This window comes from Neodiprion lecontei, chromosome 6 (genome assembly GCF_021901455.1).
Source record: "Neodiprion lecontei isolate iyNeoLeco1 chromosome 6, iyNeoLeco1.1, whole genome shotgun sequence".
Taxonomy (NCBI): domain Eukaryota; kingdom Metazoa; phylum Arthropoda; class Insecta; order Hymenoptera; family Diprionidae; genus Neodiprion; species Neodiprion lecontei.
Window position 1 is genome coordinate 29,222,512 of NC_060265.1, and position 16,356 is coordinate 29,238,867.

A 16,356-nucleotide genomic window follows, 5' to 3' on the forward strand; every position below is an offset into this window, starting at 1 on the left:
TCAAAAATAGCCTGCAAAATGCATGAATTAAATGTTTGACTGCGAAGCGTAAATACGAAAAGTATGTAAATTAAGAAGATACTTTACGAGGTTAAACAATCTTTTGTTTTATCGTAATATCTGGTATAAATAATACTCTTGTTTATGTGCGATTCTGTAGTACAGGTTACAAGGCACTGAAACAGCATTCATTTTTTTCTATTATCCTCCAAACTCGAGACAGCTTTCAGGAACTACTCGTTAAAAATCCCTAGTGGCCTCTTCTTGCTCGGTGTTCCTAAATTTATTCAACATACAATTTTCATTTCGAACGAACATTCTTATAAGCATAGGTATACCATGGCATAGAACAGCTAGTTTTGTTTTTTCGCTGAAACGAAAACGGTCAAAGCCGTTTCAAGTTTACGCGTGTCTTCGCGTATATATTAGATTTGGTGGCATTTTCAAGATGAGCAAACAACGAGACAAGGACATCAAATCTCTCGCAAGCCATAACAACAACGCAAAATGAAAGAGGTAATTCATCAAACTAGCCATACGTACAGTCATTTAAACAGACACGAAAGTAGCTGTAAGTACGAAAACAACACGGCCTCAAATTTGAATACATATTACGAAAAAAAGTGTAAGTAAGTGTAGAGAGGAATGAGCAGGAAACGGGATCGGGAGGGGATTTCAAACGGCCTTGGACAGGGTGTTTATAGAGCCAGCTAGATGATAGACACAACAAATAGGCGGCATGATCCGCATCACCTCGTCCGAAGATGCGAGCAGAGGAAGGTCGCAAGGTTCGCAACAACACGTATGCATCTACGTACGACTTGCGTAGGTATAAGATATTTTATGTACAGTATGAAAGGCGAAGAGCGTTGGCAGCCGGCCGATCGTGGGGCAAGAGGTAGACATTTCGAGACGATCAGAGTCTCGCCTCCGTACTTACGAATGAATAACTAGCCACCCGTCGATAAATCATCCGTGCATCATAGGCGTGATTAATTGAGGCTCGCGAAACGATGATGATGATGATGAAGAAGAAGAAGAAGAAGAAGAAAAAGAAGAGGTTGCCGCTCGAAATCTCCCAGGTAAAATCTTGGGAAAAAATTCCTGTGGATAAAATCCCCGTATGACAAAATCACCCCTGGCTAGAATAAAAAAAAAAAAAATAGATTAATGAAGTGAAATTAAATTAAAATATCCAAAATTGACGATTAAATGTGTAATTTTGACGATTCGATGAAAATCTGGGTGAGAATATAAAATTCTGCAGGGGGAATTTTTTCAATGAGGTTTCATGGTTGTTTTTTTCCGGGGATATTTTTAAAAAGAATATTGTGGATGGTAACTAGTGTCCGACCGAAACACGATTTTCAACTGATCGTGAAACCTAAAACCGTATAACCGAATATTCGATTCTCCTTCTAGTTTCGGCCGAAAGCATAACCGAAACCGAAACTTACGTATCTAATTGAGTTAAAATTTTATTAAATTTTCAATCTCTGGCCAAAACCGTCATTTTTGGTCTAAACTGGCCGAAATAGAAACCGAATCCGAAACTTGGGTCGATCTAAAACCCTTACCGCGCCTTACATGGTTTTCAGTACACCAATCGTCTATCACATGCAATCTTTCTTTCGCTTCTCATCCTTATTTTCGCTGTTCTAAGTGTTCCAAAAATTTTAAAAAAATTCACGAACGTTCTCTCAGGCTTCTAACCGAAGATCCGATACTTTGTTCACTCAATTATTCATTTGGGAGAAAGCCGCGCGCCATCTAGTTTAAAAAAACATAAACATAAAAAGAAATCACGCGATCACCAAAGACAACATGTGATGTGACAGGGTAAAGGTTAATGGCGACCGAAGAAGAACAAGAAGAAGAAGAAGAAGAAGAAGAAGAGGAGGAGGATCGGCGCGACTGGAACACCCACCCCCCCCTCCCCCTTCTCCGCGCCACCTCGCGATGTGTTCCGTAGTGCGGAGTTTCCCCGCCGCGCCGCGCCGCTCCGGTTCGCTTCGTTTCGCTTCGCGAGCGACGGACGGACGGACGGACGGACCGACGGCGAGTTCCCGAGTCTCGCGAGCGCCGGCCGTCAACGGCAGCAGCAGAGGCAGCGGTTCCTACCTCCTTCGGCCTTCTATCCGGCAGTAAGCGCTACGCGATATCACTGCGCGGTCATGTGTGCCTCAGACTATGATTGAGTCGGCCGCGAAGCAGCACAACAGCGCGTTCTCCGACGAATAATACGATATACGAGGTTTCCCGCGAAAAAATAAACAAACAAACAGCGGCGACGAGTGAACGAAGAAAATTCGAAAATAGAGGAGGGAGAAAACGAAAACGAGGTGACGAGATGCGGTGGTGTATTTGCGCCCTTTATTGCACTCTCGGTTATCACAACAATCACTACCAGACTGGAGGAACGGCGAAACAGCGGTAAAAACACCCCGAGGAAGACGACGGAACTGTCAATTTTCCGCACAAGAACCAGTTGTTGCCGATGCTAGTGCCGCAGTTGTTGTTGTTCTTCTTCTTCTTCATCCTGTCGTTTGTCGACTGACGTATTTTCAGCGGGCTACCAACAACTCACGAGGGAATCTAGGAGACAAGGGAGGACAGAGAAGATCTATCGCTGTCCAGTTATCGTGCCGTGCAGTGTGAAGTACGAGTTTCATTCTCAGTGTTTCAAAGTTCGTTTTTTTTTTCTTTCTACATCATTTTTTTTTTTTCCACCTCCGTCATCGATTGTTTTTTGTTTTTTCCGTAACCGCGCTGAGGAGCAAGAATAATAATAACAACAACAACAATAGTAATAATAAAACTAAGAAGAAGAGGAAGACGAAGAAGAATACCTGCAGGGATTTAGTGCGAGGATCCCCGGATCTGTATGTGCGAGTGCGCGTGTGTGTGTTGTGCCGTGTTTCGATCGTTGTACAGTATATTATAATATACACGACAATAAAAGAACAACGGTAAAATAATAAAATCGTGACAGTGCGATTAGACGGATGTGTGGGTAATTCGTAAGGGATAGATCCACGGTACGCGTGTATAATGGCTTACAAGTACCGCGAGGAGATCGTCGGTAAAAGATTTCTATCCGTGAGTGGTTTTGCCAAGTTAAAGGTGAATAAGATCAGTGAGTGGGGTTGGCGTGCCGGTGTTATACGTGCGGCCAGTCACAGGGATAACGCCAACGACGATCTTCAGGTGAGAGAGGATTCTGCTCTATCGATAACGATAATAATCCCTAATCGATACAGGTGCGGAAGATAACGCTGCGTCCATCGGACGATTGTTAATAATTAAAGTTAATACCGATCACTGGTCGACGCCTGATGTATGTATGTCTTCTTTTTCGCTCTGAGCAACGGCGAATTTCTCTTTGGCACGAGCTTGAAGTTTTAGCAAACGTTGTCGTATCCAAACATTTAGGGAAAAAAAATTAGTGTTTCGTCTTATTACGGTGTATCGAATTTCAAACAGTTCGAATATTGCGAAATAACGATTTTTTCTCAGCGTGAATCGTTACGATGACGTTACTAATTTCAACGTGATTCTTTGCCGCGATAATCGTAATGACCACCACGTCAAAACGACGCTTCGAACGACCTTTCCGTGTATTATTTCCTAACGATTAGGTAGTTCTTGCCGTCTTTGCTTTCGGCTCGATGGATTATTCCGTAGCGTTTCTCACACGCGGCCGCCGTACCCACGCTTCTTGTTCTTCTTCTTCTTCTTCTTCTTCTACAACACCTTTGCACGTCCTACGTGGCTGTATCTCGTAGTATGGCCTGTGTGTTTCTCTTTGGAGGACGCGGGCTCTATTTATACGTGTAGCGTATATGCTGCACACCCCGTGCGACCGTTGCCGTATTTTTAGACGAGTCAAAAGAAGACGAAGACGATGAGAACGGAGAACGCGATCTTCTATTCCATCGGCTAAGCTGTCTCTGCACGTATGTTATACGCACGAGAAACTGCGAAATTCTATTCTTCTCGGTGTATCCTCGCCAGGATCGCGACGATTGTGTTCCGTTCCTTGTCTCGAAACACTCCGCCGGAAATTTTTCTCCTTTTCTATTCACATCGCCTAATGTTACAAGTGACGCGGTTATGCCTGCCACACCCCCTTTTCGACGAGCAGCGAACGGCAGGTTAGATCAAGCTGAAGTTTGCAACGATGCTGATTTTTAATCGTCTTGAAGTTGGTAACGTTATCGTAACGATTCATGCTTAGGAAAAACCGTTACTTTGCAATTTTTGAACTGTTTGAAATTCACTAAACCGTAATGAAACCAAGCATACTTATATTTTGCAACCCTAGTTACTTTCAAATCATTGTAAAAATAAGAATATAGTGATTTTTTGGCAACGTTTCGTTACTATAACGTGACTAACTTCAACTTCGCGATTTTCATAGATCTAGGAATTTTTAATTCTTCACCGCCTTTCGAGAGTCCTGTACCGAAGAAGAATTTTTCCCTTTTCTGCAGACAAATAACTGCCAGAGAATATGCAGGCGATTAGTTCGAAGGGATTATGATTGATATTGTCCAAGGAAAATATCGATCGCATACCTAGTGAGATATTGCAAATAGTGTCGCTGGAAGTGATTCGAGGGTGGCGATAGAGGGGAAAAACCGGGAATAGTCAGGTAATTACGATTGACCATAGGGAAAGAGGTAATTTTTTAATTAATAGTTCTTCAGCAGCAACTTCAGCTATGCATCGTAAATTCAGTAAAACTAACTTTCGGAAATGGTATTTCTTCAATATCTAATTATTCTTGTGAAACGAATCGATACTACGTGTCTTTTACATCAAAATTTACATATTCAAGGTGCGCAACTTCTCTTTTGAGCTTTTGGCAACCAGGTTGTAAGTTTTATGAAAAAAACGTCGGGGGATTCGGAATGTTTCGACGGGAAAAAGTCGGGGAATTTTGTTTCAAGAAAAATTATCGCCACCCTGGTTTTGTCTGAATTTCATGCTTGTTGCGGAATCGAGAAGCTGAAATACGAACGTAGTTATAAGTTGCACTACAGACGATCGGCCCGCGTCGTTTCGAACGTTTTCAACCGACAGAACCTTGTCCGACAAACCTTATCTGCATTGTTAATTGCTGTTACACTTGCGCAGTTATAAAATAAGTGTAATAAGGACGCCCACACCAAAGACCGTTGTGTTTCGGTTTATTTACGCGAAGGACAGCCCATCGGCACGGCTCGTAGGAGGCGTGCATTCGTTCGTGCATGGATGTAGGTAGGTACGTACCTACGTGGTTAACGGTCAGTAGTCTATAACGGTTACGAACTTGCGACATTCCAAAGGATCCGATGGAGGCAGGTACACCGGCGCAACTCTTCTTCTCCCGTCCTCCGTTATCTCCTTCTTATTGCATATTATACTTCTTGCTCGGAATAGCAAATTTGTTTTTATACGGATCTCCTACTTATCGGTGGAGGAACGACTCATTATCTGCTGTACAGTTATTACGAGACGACAACACTCGATACCCACGTATATAATAATTATATACAGATACTGGCAAGTGCGTATATATGGGGCATTCCGTGCCAAACGACCTGCATAGTCGCTCAACCTCGGAATTTCTAATTTTTACATTTTTTTTTTTTTTCCTTCTTCGTCTCTTCTCGTGCGTGAATCGCGTTTCTGTTACACAACACGCTTCTCCCACCGAAAACTCCGATGAGGTATCTCGGAACGTGAGTTATAAGCCGATTCTTCTTCTCTTGTCCTCATTTTTCGACGCCTAAACTTATATGTTTTAGCGCTACAATTTTTTTTTTTCTCTCTCTTTATTTTCCTTATGGATTATTGTTATACGATAATATTGTGACGTTTAATCGTGCTTTATGTCAACACTTGCTAAGTGCGCGTTAGATTTCTACTATGCGGTACAAAGTTGTTGCGTAAAATCCTGTCGAAATTATGTGTGTGTGTGTGTATATATATATTACACGATAGATACGTGAGATGGTATCGTTGAGAGGAGTAGGAGTCACTGTTCAATCTCGCATATTGCCGGATGCTATTATTAATGAACAGGATTATTTTGCTGCTGAAAAAAGTGCGCGAAGGCTGCAGGTACGATTTATTCCAGTCATGACGATCAGCCTGACGACGAGAAAAAGAAAGACAGAAAGAGAGAGAGAGAGAGAGAGGATTACATTTGCCAGAAACAGGGCCCACGGGACGGGTCTAATCAATGAAACTTGGTCGAAACTAGTGCTTCTATTCCAAACAAAGTCTTTGCGCATGTCAGATTTTCGCGTGGATGAGCTTGGCGTGAACGACCAAAGTTCGATATTCTTCGTCGATGTGATTACTCGTTTTCAGTTTTAAAATACGAACGAAAAAGTATAAAGAGACAAGCGAGGAGGTGAACAAATAACTGTAAATTATAAAATATTCTCATTGTACATATATACTCTGAGGGTACTGCCTTTAAAAGTTCGATAATTTGTAATTTAATTCTTTGGTCTTTAATGGTAATGTTTACAACGTTTTTTTTTTGTTTTTGTGATTTTTTTTTTTTTAAATTTTTATCAGATCATATCTGTGATTATACATGACTTTTATTTTCTACGATCGTGAATCAGACGCTGAGTCTATCTAGCTTATCTAGTCTAACAGGCTCTCCACTTTTAAATTATGTAACTTGCGAGGTTTTAATTTGTTATACATTTTTTGTCGGTTTTTTTTTTTTTCATTTGGAAGTAAATTGTTTTGTTTCTTTCTTGCTATCGTCAAAAAAACGTGTATATGGCAAAGAAATAAAAAAAAAATCTTAGCCAAACTATATCATCTCAAATTATATAATTTTAAACAAGTGCTCTACGAATTCGGAATTTCCCCATCAATCAAATAACATATGGAAGTAGTTATTTTCTTTTCATCGTTTCTTTTGCGAACCATGACCACTCGGTCCCATTTTTAAGACATCAACTTTCTGTTCTGCAAACATATCGTATAAAGAATTCAATAAATGCTGTTACGCATAACTGGTGTTTTAATATTTACTCTAAAAGATTGCATCCTTTCGCGAGAATTGAGAAGAAAGACCGAAAAAAAATGCTGCTTCCAAACCATAAACCCTGATGCAGATATTCGTCACAGTTGTTTCGTTCTCTCGACGGTTTCGCGAGGTGAAAGGTAGCTTTAAATCAAAATACGTATCTGTTCATGAGTTTCAAAAAACCGCCCTCTTCTTTCCAAACCGATAATATCCACCAATCGATGCTTTTCCTACTCACGATAATTACGCGTAGATTTTTCGGCACGTGTTCGAAAAACGGAGAAGAAAAAAAAAAAAAAATACGAAAAGGGCTCTTCGCGTTCCCTTCGTCCCGTTACTTATGTTATTGTGTTACGTCGCTCTCACGCGCGCGTTTCATTCGAGAAAGAAAAACTGGGTTACGCGTCAACCGGGACAGGAAGGAAGGACGGCTTCGCGCATCTTTTGTGGGCTGTGTAACGGGTAAAATATGTGCACCTACATACCTGCCGCATACCTCTGCTAAACTCGATTCTCGCCTTAATCGCGCTTTCGGCTCTTGAAATGCGTAATGCGAGAGAGGCATGGCATTCGTGCAATAACACCTCATACCCGAAAGAAGCTTCTTGGAAATTATAATAATTTGTGCGAATGCGTTGATGATTTATTATAATTTTGTGGTACACGATACGTGCCAGGTTTGAAGTTCTCCCATTAGAAATTAACACATTTTTTCAAACTTCACTTTACATCACACTTCGTACATATAATATTCAATATTCTCAATACATTATACGTAGATTCCACTTTTTATCAATGCACCATTGATCTATAGATTCGTAAAACAGGATCACACAAATTTCAATACGTTCATAAAAGAGTGTCGACTGGAATCTTTACTTTAATTTTCGTTTGGTGCAGGGGAAATTTTTTATTCTCGTGTTCATAAAAAAGTGTCTGTTCTTTTCTGTCAAATATTTGCTAAATTTTTAAACCCGCGCCATGAAATTTTACTCGAACAATGTATCTGCATGTATTACATTTGCGTATACATACATCTTTCAATCGTTCGTAACAACCCAAAAAACAATATTCACGGGTAAAACAAACCATGGATACTCAGTACTGCTGAAACGTATTCTTTTTTCTCTTTTTCGCTGTTTATTCTCCGTCTCCTCGTCAGTGTTTTTTCTTTTTTTTTTTTTTTTTTTTCTTGTCATTCTACATATGATTCTCAGTACCTTACTCCTGCTATGCAGGAACCGTTCAACAACAGCATCAGCAGCGGATCATCGACTCGAACCAAGGACAAATTACGCGCCGCCGCTGCTATGAACTTGAAATTTTGCACCGTTGTACGTGTAGTGATGTAGAAATAATCTTTGCGACTGACGGTGAATCCATGTCGGAAAAAATTTTCAATTCCCTTTCTGCGAGCAATTTGCACACGGTTACATTTCCATTAACTCGCGTTATTGGTACATACGTATTAGGTTGTTTGAAAAACAATAAGGACCTTAAATAACGTTTGAAAGAGTACATTTATCGGAAATTGATTAAGAAACCTACTTTTGATGAGCTTTCAACTCTCTAAAAAAGTATATCCGCGACTTTTCTGTACGTCGCATCGTTAGCTAGTTATAAAAATCAGGAAGAGCAAAAAACGTTTTTCCCCGACGTTGTTATTCTTATATAAATAGGAAAATAGGACATTGCGATGCGCAGCTTCTCAATGTTAATATCAAGACCTCAAATTTTAACCGGCTTATTATTATACCTAAATGGAACTTTTGAGTTTTTTTTTTTTTTAAACACCCCAGCAGATTCGTATTTTATACGTAACGTGTGGCATACTTTGCGAATTTCTTTCTTCTTCCCCATTTGAGGGTAGGAATTTGAAGGATAACTGGAACCTGGTCCGTGGTGTCCGTGATTGCGATTCGCGGTTCTAGAGTCCGCTGGTTCAGTTCGGTCCGGTTTGGTTTAATTTGATTTAATTTGATTCGGCGCTTCGTTACCGCAGTTGACGACGATCGTTGTTGCTCGGCGTTTGGCGCTATTCCACACCACCACCACCAGCCACGACTATACGTACCTACTTTACTGACCAACGCACCACGCGCAACAGCCATCGCGACACTTCCGCGTTGTCTCCTCGGCTTTTATACACGCGCGTGTAACGCTTCTGTTGCATATCACACATTGTGCAACTTATCTCGTGGGATTCACATACGTGTGATTACGAATGTGTTACGAGCGTTGGCTGCATATTCACGTGACTGACACGAAACACACGCGCATGCACGTTACGAGCTTCGTCAAATTGTGTTACATAAACACAAGATCGAAGTTCGTAACGAAACATCGTGAAAGAATCGAATGTTTTTAAGATTTCAAATTACAAATACGATTTGGCTTGATACAGTTTACTGAACTTCAAACAATTCTATAATCGCGAAATTATGGTTTTTCTTGGTTGGACCCAACCTGGTGCACGTATTAAACAACAACAACAACAACAACAACAAGTAAAGAAACAAAAATAATGACAACAATGGAAGTCTAACATTTGATATCCGTTCCTTATTTTCTCTTCTTTCCTTCTCTTACTTTTCTTTTCTGCTCGTAACTGTTGGACGAATTAGACGTATATTATGTCTTTTCTCTCTTTCATTGTATCCACGCACCGACAATTATTGCAACGATTATAACACCGAGATCGGCGTTATGTTACATGATTTTTTAGAATTGGGGTGAATGGAGGAACGGAGAGAGAAAATAACGCACGGGAATATTATAAAATTGAGTATCTTATCGTGGGTATTATTTATACACCTATTTAAGAGATAACACCAATGTAAAACTGTAAAACTTAAAAAAAGGCACAATTATTATTGGTTGGAAGAAAAGGTAATAACATAATAATATTTGAATTTGTAAAAACGAAACTAAAAAATCACTTGATCTACGTATTAACAGCTACAGAAATTCCTCGGGATTTTTGCGACAAGCTAATTTAGAGATTATTTATTAACAAATAAGTGCCCTCTCTGTGGTTGAAAATTCAACATTTTCATTCAAATACTCGTCAATTATACATAAAATCAATATTTTTGAAATCTGCGCATTTCGGTACCTATTAATACGTAGATCAAGTGATTTTTTTTCCACTTTCAAAGTTGCACCAACTACACTGCGTGCGAGAATGGCTCCAGTGTGGCCATTTTTTAATATTTGTCGATAATAATTTTTTGTATTATACTTAAATATGTGCCTAATAACTTCTTTAAATAATATTATCTTATTACCTTTTCTTCCAACCAAAAAAATATTAAAAAATGGTCAAAAAAGCGGTCTTCTTTTGCTCTCGCAGTGGTGTTAACCCTTAACTCTCGTGGGTTCGGTAAGCTCTCCACAACGTACTTACTGCCTGTCCATTTGCCTTACCGACTGACCGACTGACTGACTTGTTGGTGTGTTGACCTTTGCCCAAGGAGTTCCGGTACGAATAAGTCGAAAGCTCTGCTCATTATCCCGAATAGATGGATTTAACAGTCCTCATTAATTTGCAGACGACCCTTGCGCGTGACGTTGTCGACGATCGAAACACCGTTTAATTTTTTATGTGTTCTTTTTTTTTATGCATAATGCACGTTGCATTGCACAATCGATCGTATAGCACTCGGAGCGTTGTTAGGTTTACTAAATAAAAAAATAAAAATAAAAAATAAAACGAATACAAAGAATTGCAGTTTTTTGGACATGGAGAAACTCCTCGGGGAAAGTTTATTGCGTGAAATTAATATCCTGCAAACAATTGGTAGACTATTTTTTTGCTACGTTAATACAGGTATATACCAAAGTTTTATCCGTACGAATTCAGAAATGCTATGATGCAGTGAATTGGTCCGTTTGCAATATTATTATACAATTTTTTCATTTTTCTCTCAATTTTTCGGGATTTTTGTCTCTCTCATTTCGAATATAATGACGTACCCGCGGGTAAAACGGTTAAAAGTCCGAAGTTCCGTTGCTCGTATATTTCAGCAATACCTCCTCCTCCTCCTCCTCCTCGTCCGTCAGGCTTCGGACAATCTTCCTTCGATCGCTAAACTCCAGACTCACAAAACGGGTATTTACAAACAGGCAGGTATGCAGAAGCGCGTGCCGCGGTTTCTTTAAAGCCGAGTAGGTACCTATCCACAGCGGGTAGGTGGTCGTGTACCGAGACCGAAGAAAGGGGCCCGTACAAACGGCGGGCCTTGTATTCCGACGTAACGATGCCCCTTTTCCTCTTCTACCCCCCTACTCCACTTCGGAACGATGCGCTCCGTTACTTCTGCGGTTGCACTTGGCGAATATCGCTGCCCGCCGTTGCCGCGGGCTGATTGTGAGGTGCAAGTAGGGCCTTCTTGCTCGCTCGCAGAATCGAGGAGGAGAGGAGTCGATGAACTCTACGGGCCCCAAATGGAATCCCGAAGTAAAGAAGAAGGCGCCAGGACGTGCCGACGCGCCGGTGCAACGACAAAAGCGGAGCTGCCTGCAGGAGAAAAGAAGCGATACATATATGTGTGTAAAAAGAAGAGCCGAGACGAAGAAGGGGGAGGAGGATACGGAGGAGAGAAGGAGGAGAAGAAAACGACGAGGGAACGGCGATACGACCTCTGAAAAGGAAAATAGAGAGTTAAATGCAACCGCGATATTGCTGCTGCTGCTGCCGCTTTTAAACCGCCACCATGCTTCTTATTGTACGGCTATGCCGAAGTTAACGGTACACCCTTATTCGCCTTTCTTTATACACATACATACGTCATGGGTATTGTTTGTCGAGATTTTACGGGATAAGATTCCGCTGCAGGGGTAGACCAGTGAATTTCTCTTCGTTATACGACTCGGCTCTGCGAATTCAACGAGTCACACGTTTGACCCCATTTCGTATTTCACAGGTTTCTTTAGGATCAGGTGATTCCTCGTTAAAAATTGAGACGAAAATCCCTTTGCGAGAACTCTGAGGGACCGATATCCGCCGAGTTAGAGAGTTTCTCGGCTCGACCAATCGGGAGAGCGTTAGCAAGTGCCGCCGCCTATCTGCCGGTACTGCAGAAGCTCGCTGATTGGTCGGTGGCGGAAATTCTTCGCAGCTCGAAAACCGTGCGTCGTACGAAGTTCGCGCAAAAGAATTACCGTCTCGTATTTTCACGGGGAATCTTATCTCGAAATTTGGGAAGTGAGGAACAGAGTCGAATGTACAGAAAAATCCGACAAACGATACTAAAGTTGTGCACGCGTATACATCACACCGCTAGCTGGTATCTTTCACGCTCCTTTGTTCTTCTCGTGTAATCTTGAACATACAACCTATATACTCGATCATACATACATACATGTACGTATATCGTACGTATGTGAATAATACTCGAAGCTTGAAAATATTAGAGACGACGTTTACAGACCGCTCGATAATTTTGTTAACTTTTCGCGAGTCTCTGAGATTGCGCGGGAGCGATAATATCATATTTCAACTGTACGTACGGTAGGTAGTCTAAAAACCTGTAATGTTGACATTCCGATACACGTATAGAAAATGCGGTGTGCTGTGCTGCTGCACGTTGTCTGGAGTGACAAATCTGTTCACTCAACAGCAATTGTCGTGAAGAATAGTAATTAACTTCGGTACATAGGTATATACGTATTATTACGTATACTCGACTTGGAAGAAGCTTTATCATATTTAAGTGTTGTGTGTAATTTTTTTAAATAATTTTGGGACTCTGATACTTTCGCGTTGCTGCTCTAACAGGTATATAATGCGTTATTTGTTGTGTTGTTTTTTTTTTTTTTTTTGTTGTTTACTCACAACAGACGCAGGCGCGAAAGCGTAGGTTTAATCAATATGCATGTAAAGGCCATGTGCAGTCCTGTACCATGCGATGACTGTATTTGTTTTGAGTAAGTTTTTTCTCTTCTCTTCTTTTTCCATTTCGTTCGTATACATGGTAACGTAGTAAAGAACCCGCAACAGCACCATAGTGGGATATATATGCGTGTAATACGGCATTATGATGGCATGTCAAGTGTGTTTTTGTTGCTGGTTTAATATTGTAATGTTATTTATTTATGCAAATGTGTGTATTGTGGAATATTATGCATATATGTACATACATACACGTAGCTAGCGTTGAAGGAAAAACGGACGCACGCACAAAGAAAACGAAAGAGAGAGAGAGAGAGAGAGAGAGAGAGAAAGAGAGATAAAGATAACAAGAAGAATAAAAAAAAAAATCAGAAAGAAAGAAAAGAAAACAAGAAACACTTGTCATTGACTGCGGTACAACCTAATATATACGTATACAACGACTTTAGGTATATATACACTCACGCATACACATATATACAACGTAATCGCAAGGTGAATGTCAAATTGACACGATACGCGCCGAAATAACGTTCTTGTAACCCAGAGTCATAGGAATAATGTGTCATTCCAATAGTTATAAGGCTACAGGTGTAGCGTATTTGTGTTAAATGCGAATGTTTTATCCTCATCTAGATTCCGGTTTCCACTGAATTACGTACGAGGCATTTATAAAAGGCTTCGTTGCATTTCTTCTTAATAAAATTGATGAACTCATTCGAAAAATCGTCACTTTTAATCGATTCAATTCTGCGCGAATCGCGTCTACAAACGCGAAACTAAACAAAGCAATTGAAATTACATTCGCAATTGCGACACGAATTCTTGATTAAAAACGATTCAATAATTAAAACGAAAAATAAATATAAAAAAAAAAAACAAAAAAACTACGTGCTATCCGTATGTAAAAGCGCATTAATTTAGCTGCAATGTAAATTGAGGCAACACGCATTCCTATTCTTTATTCTCGGGGCTGTTCCGCATTTATTGGCTGCAGTTGCGTAAAATTGTTTTATATTAAGAAGGCTACCCGGTTGACACGCGATCGGAGCCAATTCTTCGGCAGACGAGTCTCGCCGTCTCATTGCAAACTGAATGTGAAGTGAAATTTTCACGGTTTAAGACATGGATCTAGAAAATTGAACGCCATTCATTACGATTATTCAACGATATTTTTCACATTTTTAGAACGATTTTCAAAAAAAAAAAAAAGCAAAAAAAATCTATCGGTTATCAAAGTCAAAACAGTTAATCAATCTAAAATTGACATTTCATTTGTACTTGGTTTTTTACTAACTCTCTGAATTATTGATTAACTATCAATTATCAACGACGGAATTTCATAGCTGTACAATAGTGACTCAATGCACAAACTATTTTCGGATAATAATAATAATAATTATTATTATTATAATATTATTTTTTTTCATCGATCGTACCGAGTTAAACTCGCGTGTTTCGCCCGTGATTAATTAACGCTGTTAACTCTCTCACGAATATAATACGCATGTAATATGATTTGTCTTATTTATTCTTTTTGAATACAATTTATGCCGGTTGTAAATTATTATTTCATATAAATATTTTGTGCACATATGTATACACATGTATATGTATATTTTTTTTTGCCGACCCGACGTGTTTTCTTTCTTCTCCCATTTTTTCAACGTAACTGTACAGTCTCGGGGTTTCTCGAAGAGTTTTTTTTTTGTTCTTTTTTTTAAATTTATTTATTTGTTTTTTTTTTTCTTCTTTCTCCCCATCACCTACGCGTGGACCGAAACGCACAAACGCCCACGTCACGCGTAAATTACCATGCGTGTAACGTTGAGCCTCGTGACATACCTACAGGTATGCGATACGTATTTAATTTATCGCGCCTCTCTCGGCACGCGTCTCCTTGTTTACTACACGAGCTTTACTACACTCGAGGCGTCCTCGTGTTACGCAATGACGATGATAGTCGCGGCAGCCAGCCGGTCAATCGAGGTTACCAAATAAATATTCCAACTAAAAATATACCGAACAAACGTGGCGCGTCTCTCTTGTGATCCGTGTCGATTAGATACGACGAACAACCACGCGATGATAGAATTCGTAGAAATGTTTCTTCTTAAATTTTTACCCTGTCGAGCGATTTTTATTTTCATTTTTCTATTTTTCAATATTTTCTACCAAGAATCGTCGACGAATCTGTTTCTAAATGATTTCCTCCGTCATAATTTTACAAGTACAAATATTGAGTGGAGTTTTTTTTCGAAAATTTGAACGGTCTTCGAAATATTTTATACCTACCTACAACAGAATATTTTTTCACAAGGAATTCCGATAAATTTTCCAAACATACGAGATCTTTGAATTATATTTGGGTTGCAGACCCGATTCTTTACGAAACTAGACGTATTTCTACACGTGGCTCGAGACGTGTGTTAGGTATGTTATAATATCTATACCCGAGCAACCCAGCAGCTCGTTGAACGACGCTCGACGACGACGTCGATGCCGACGGCAACCTTCCTTTCCCCACTCGGATAACCTGTTCTTCTCTCTTCTTCTCCGGTCTGCAGTTATTATACTTACATACTTGCAAGTCGTTGCTCGCCTTGCTCCGATCTTGTAGTTACTTGGATCCATTCTTGCAAGTGACTGTTGCCGCCGAATATGCGCCAATGATCGTTTGTCAAACGGTTGAAAATGGGGCGGGGTTGAAAATCCGAATTTGTAATGTTTCAAAAGCGCCAGATTGCGAATTTTTTTTCGACGTTCAAAGTTCCGAAAGTGAGAAAATGAAAAGATTTAACAATCTGAAACATTGAAATTCTGAGAGATGGACGATTTTCAGTTCCGTGAATTTCTGGCTTGGCGAAATTTCGCCACTTTGATCCGTCTTTGTTTTGGATTTTCCATGTTCTTACCTCCAGAATCCTGCTGATTCTGATTCTCGGTTTTTTCGATTTCTTACACCCATTTGTAGATTAAACTACGCTGTCTGAACATATTTTGACTTTCGGAACTTTACTCCATCGAACCCTTATTCCTCGGAATTTTGCTCTATCGTAACCCGAATTGTCGGAATCTTGCAGTTAGTTCGTAATTTTGAGCCGACTGGTTTCCAACCATTCGCAACTTTGCTGCTAAGTAAAGATTTGATTTCTTCACCTCAAGTTTCGCCATCAAATAATTCGGAATCAGCCGCTTTCGGAAGTTTTCAAATTCGGAAGTTCAACGTCGCCCCTTTAAAACCGTGATTTTTCAAGCAAATAATTAATTGCCAGAGGCGATGAAACGCGGATCCATAGCCACGTGTCTGAGATCGTAAGATACCTGGAGAGAAAAAATAAATAAAAAATTATGCGCAAGAGCCGTGGTTGTAAAAAAGAAACTGACCCACATGAGTCTTTAATAAAGCGATAAAATGTTGAAT

At 40.0% G+C, this 16,356-nt stretch overlaps 1 protein-coding gene across 5 annotated transcripts in view; it reads left to right on the plus strand.

The window, feature by feature from the left end:
• Window positions 1-912: 912 nt before the first annotated feature.
• The window catches only part of LOC107224472 (probable JmjC domain-containing histone demethylation protein 2C), a 207,275-nt gene continuing 191,831 nt past the window's right edge, over window positions 913-16,356 (plus strand). For 2 of the 5 annotated variants that reach the window (XM_046743238.1, XM_015664535.2), the window contains exon 1: window positions 2,774-3,207. In XM_046743238.1, the coding sequence (XP_046599194.1) occupies window positions 3,052-3,207 (156 nt within the window). In that variant the 5' untranslated portion in view covers window positions 2,774-3,051. Of the gene's footprint in view, window positions 1,083-2,753; window positions 3,208-16,356 lie in introns of those variants that run through there. The other 3 variants (XM_046743240.1, XM_046743241.1, XM_046743239.1) reach the window with 3 other exon arrangements.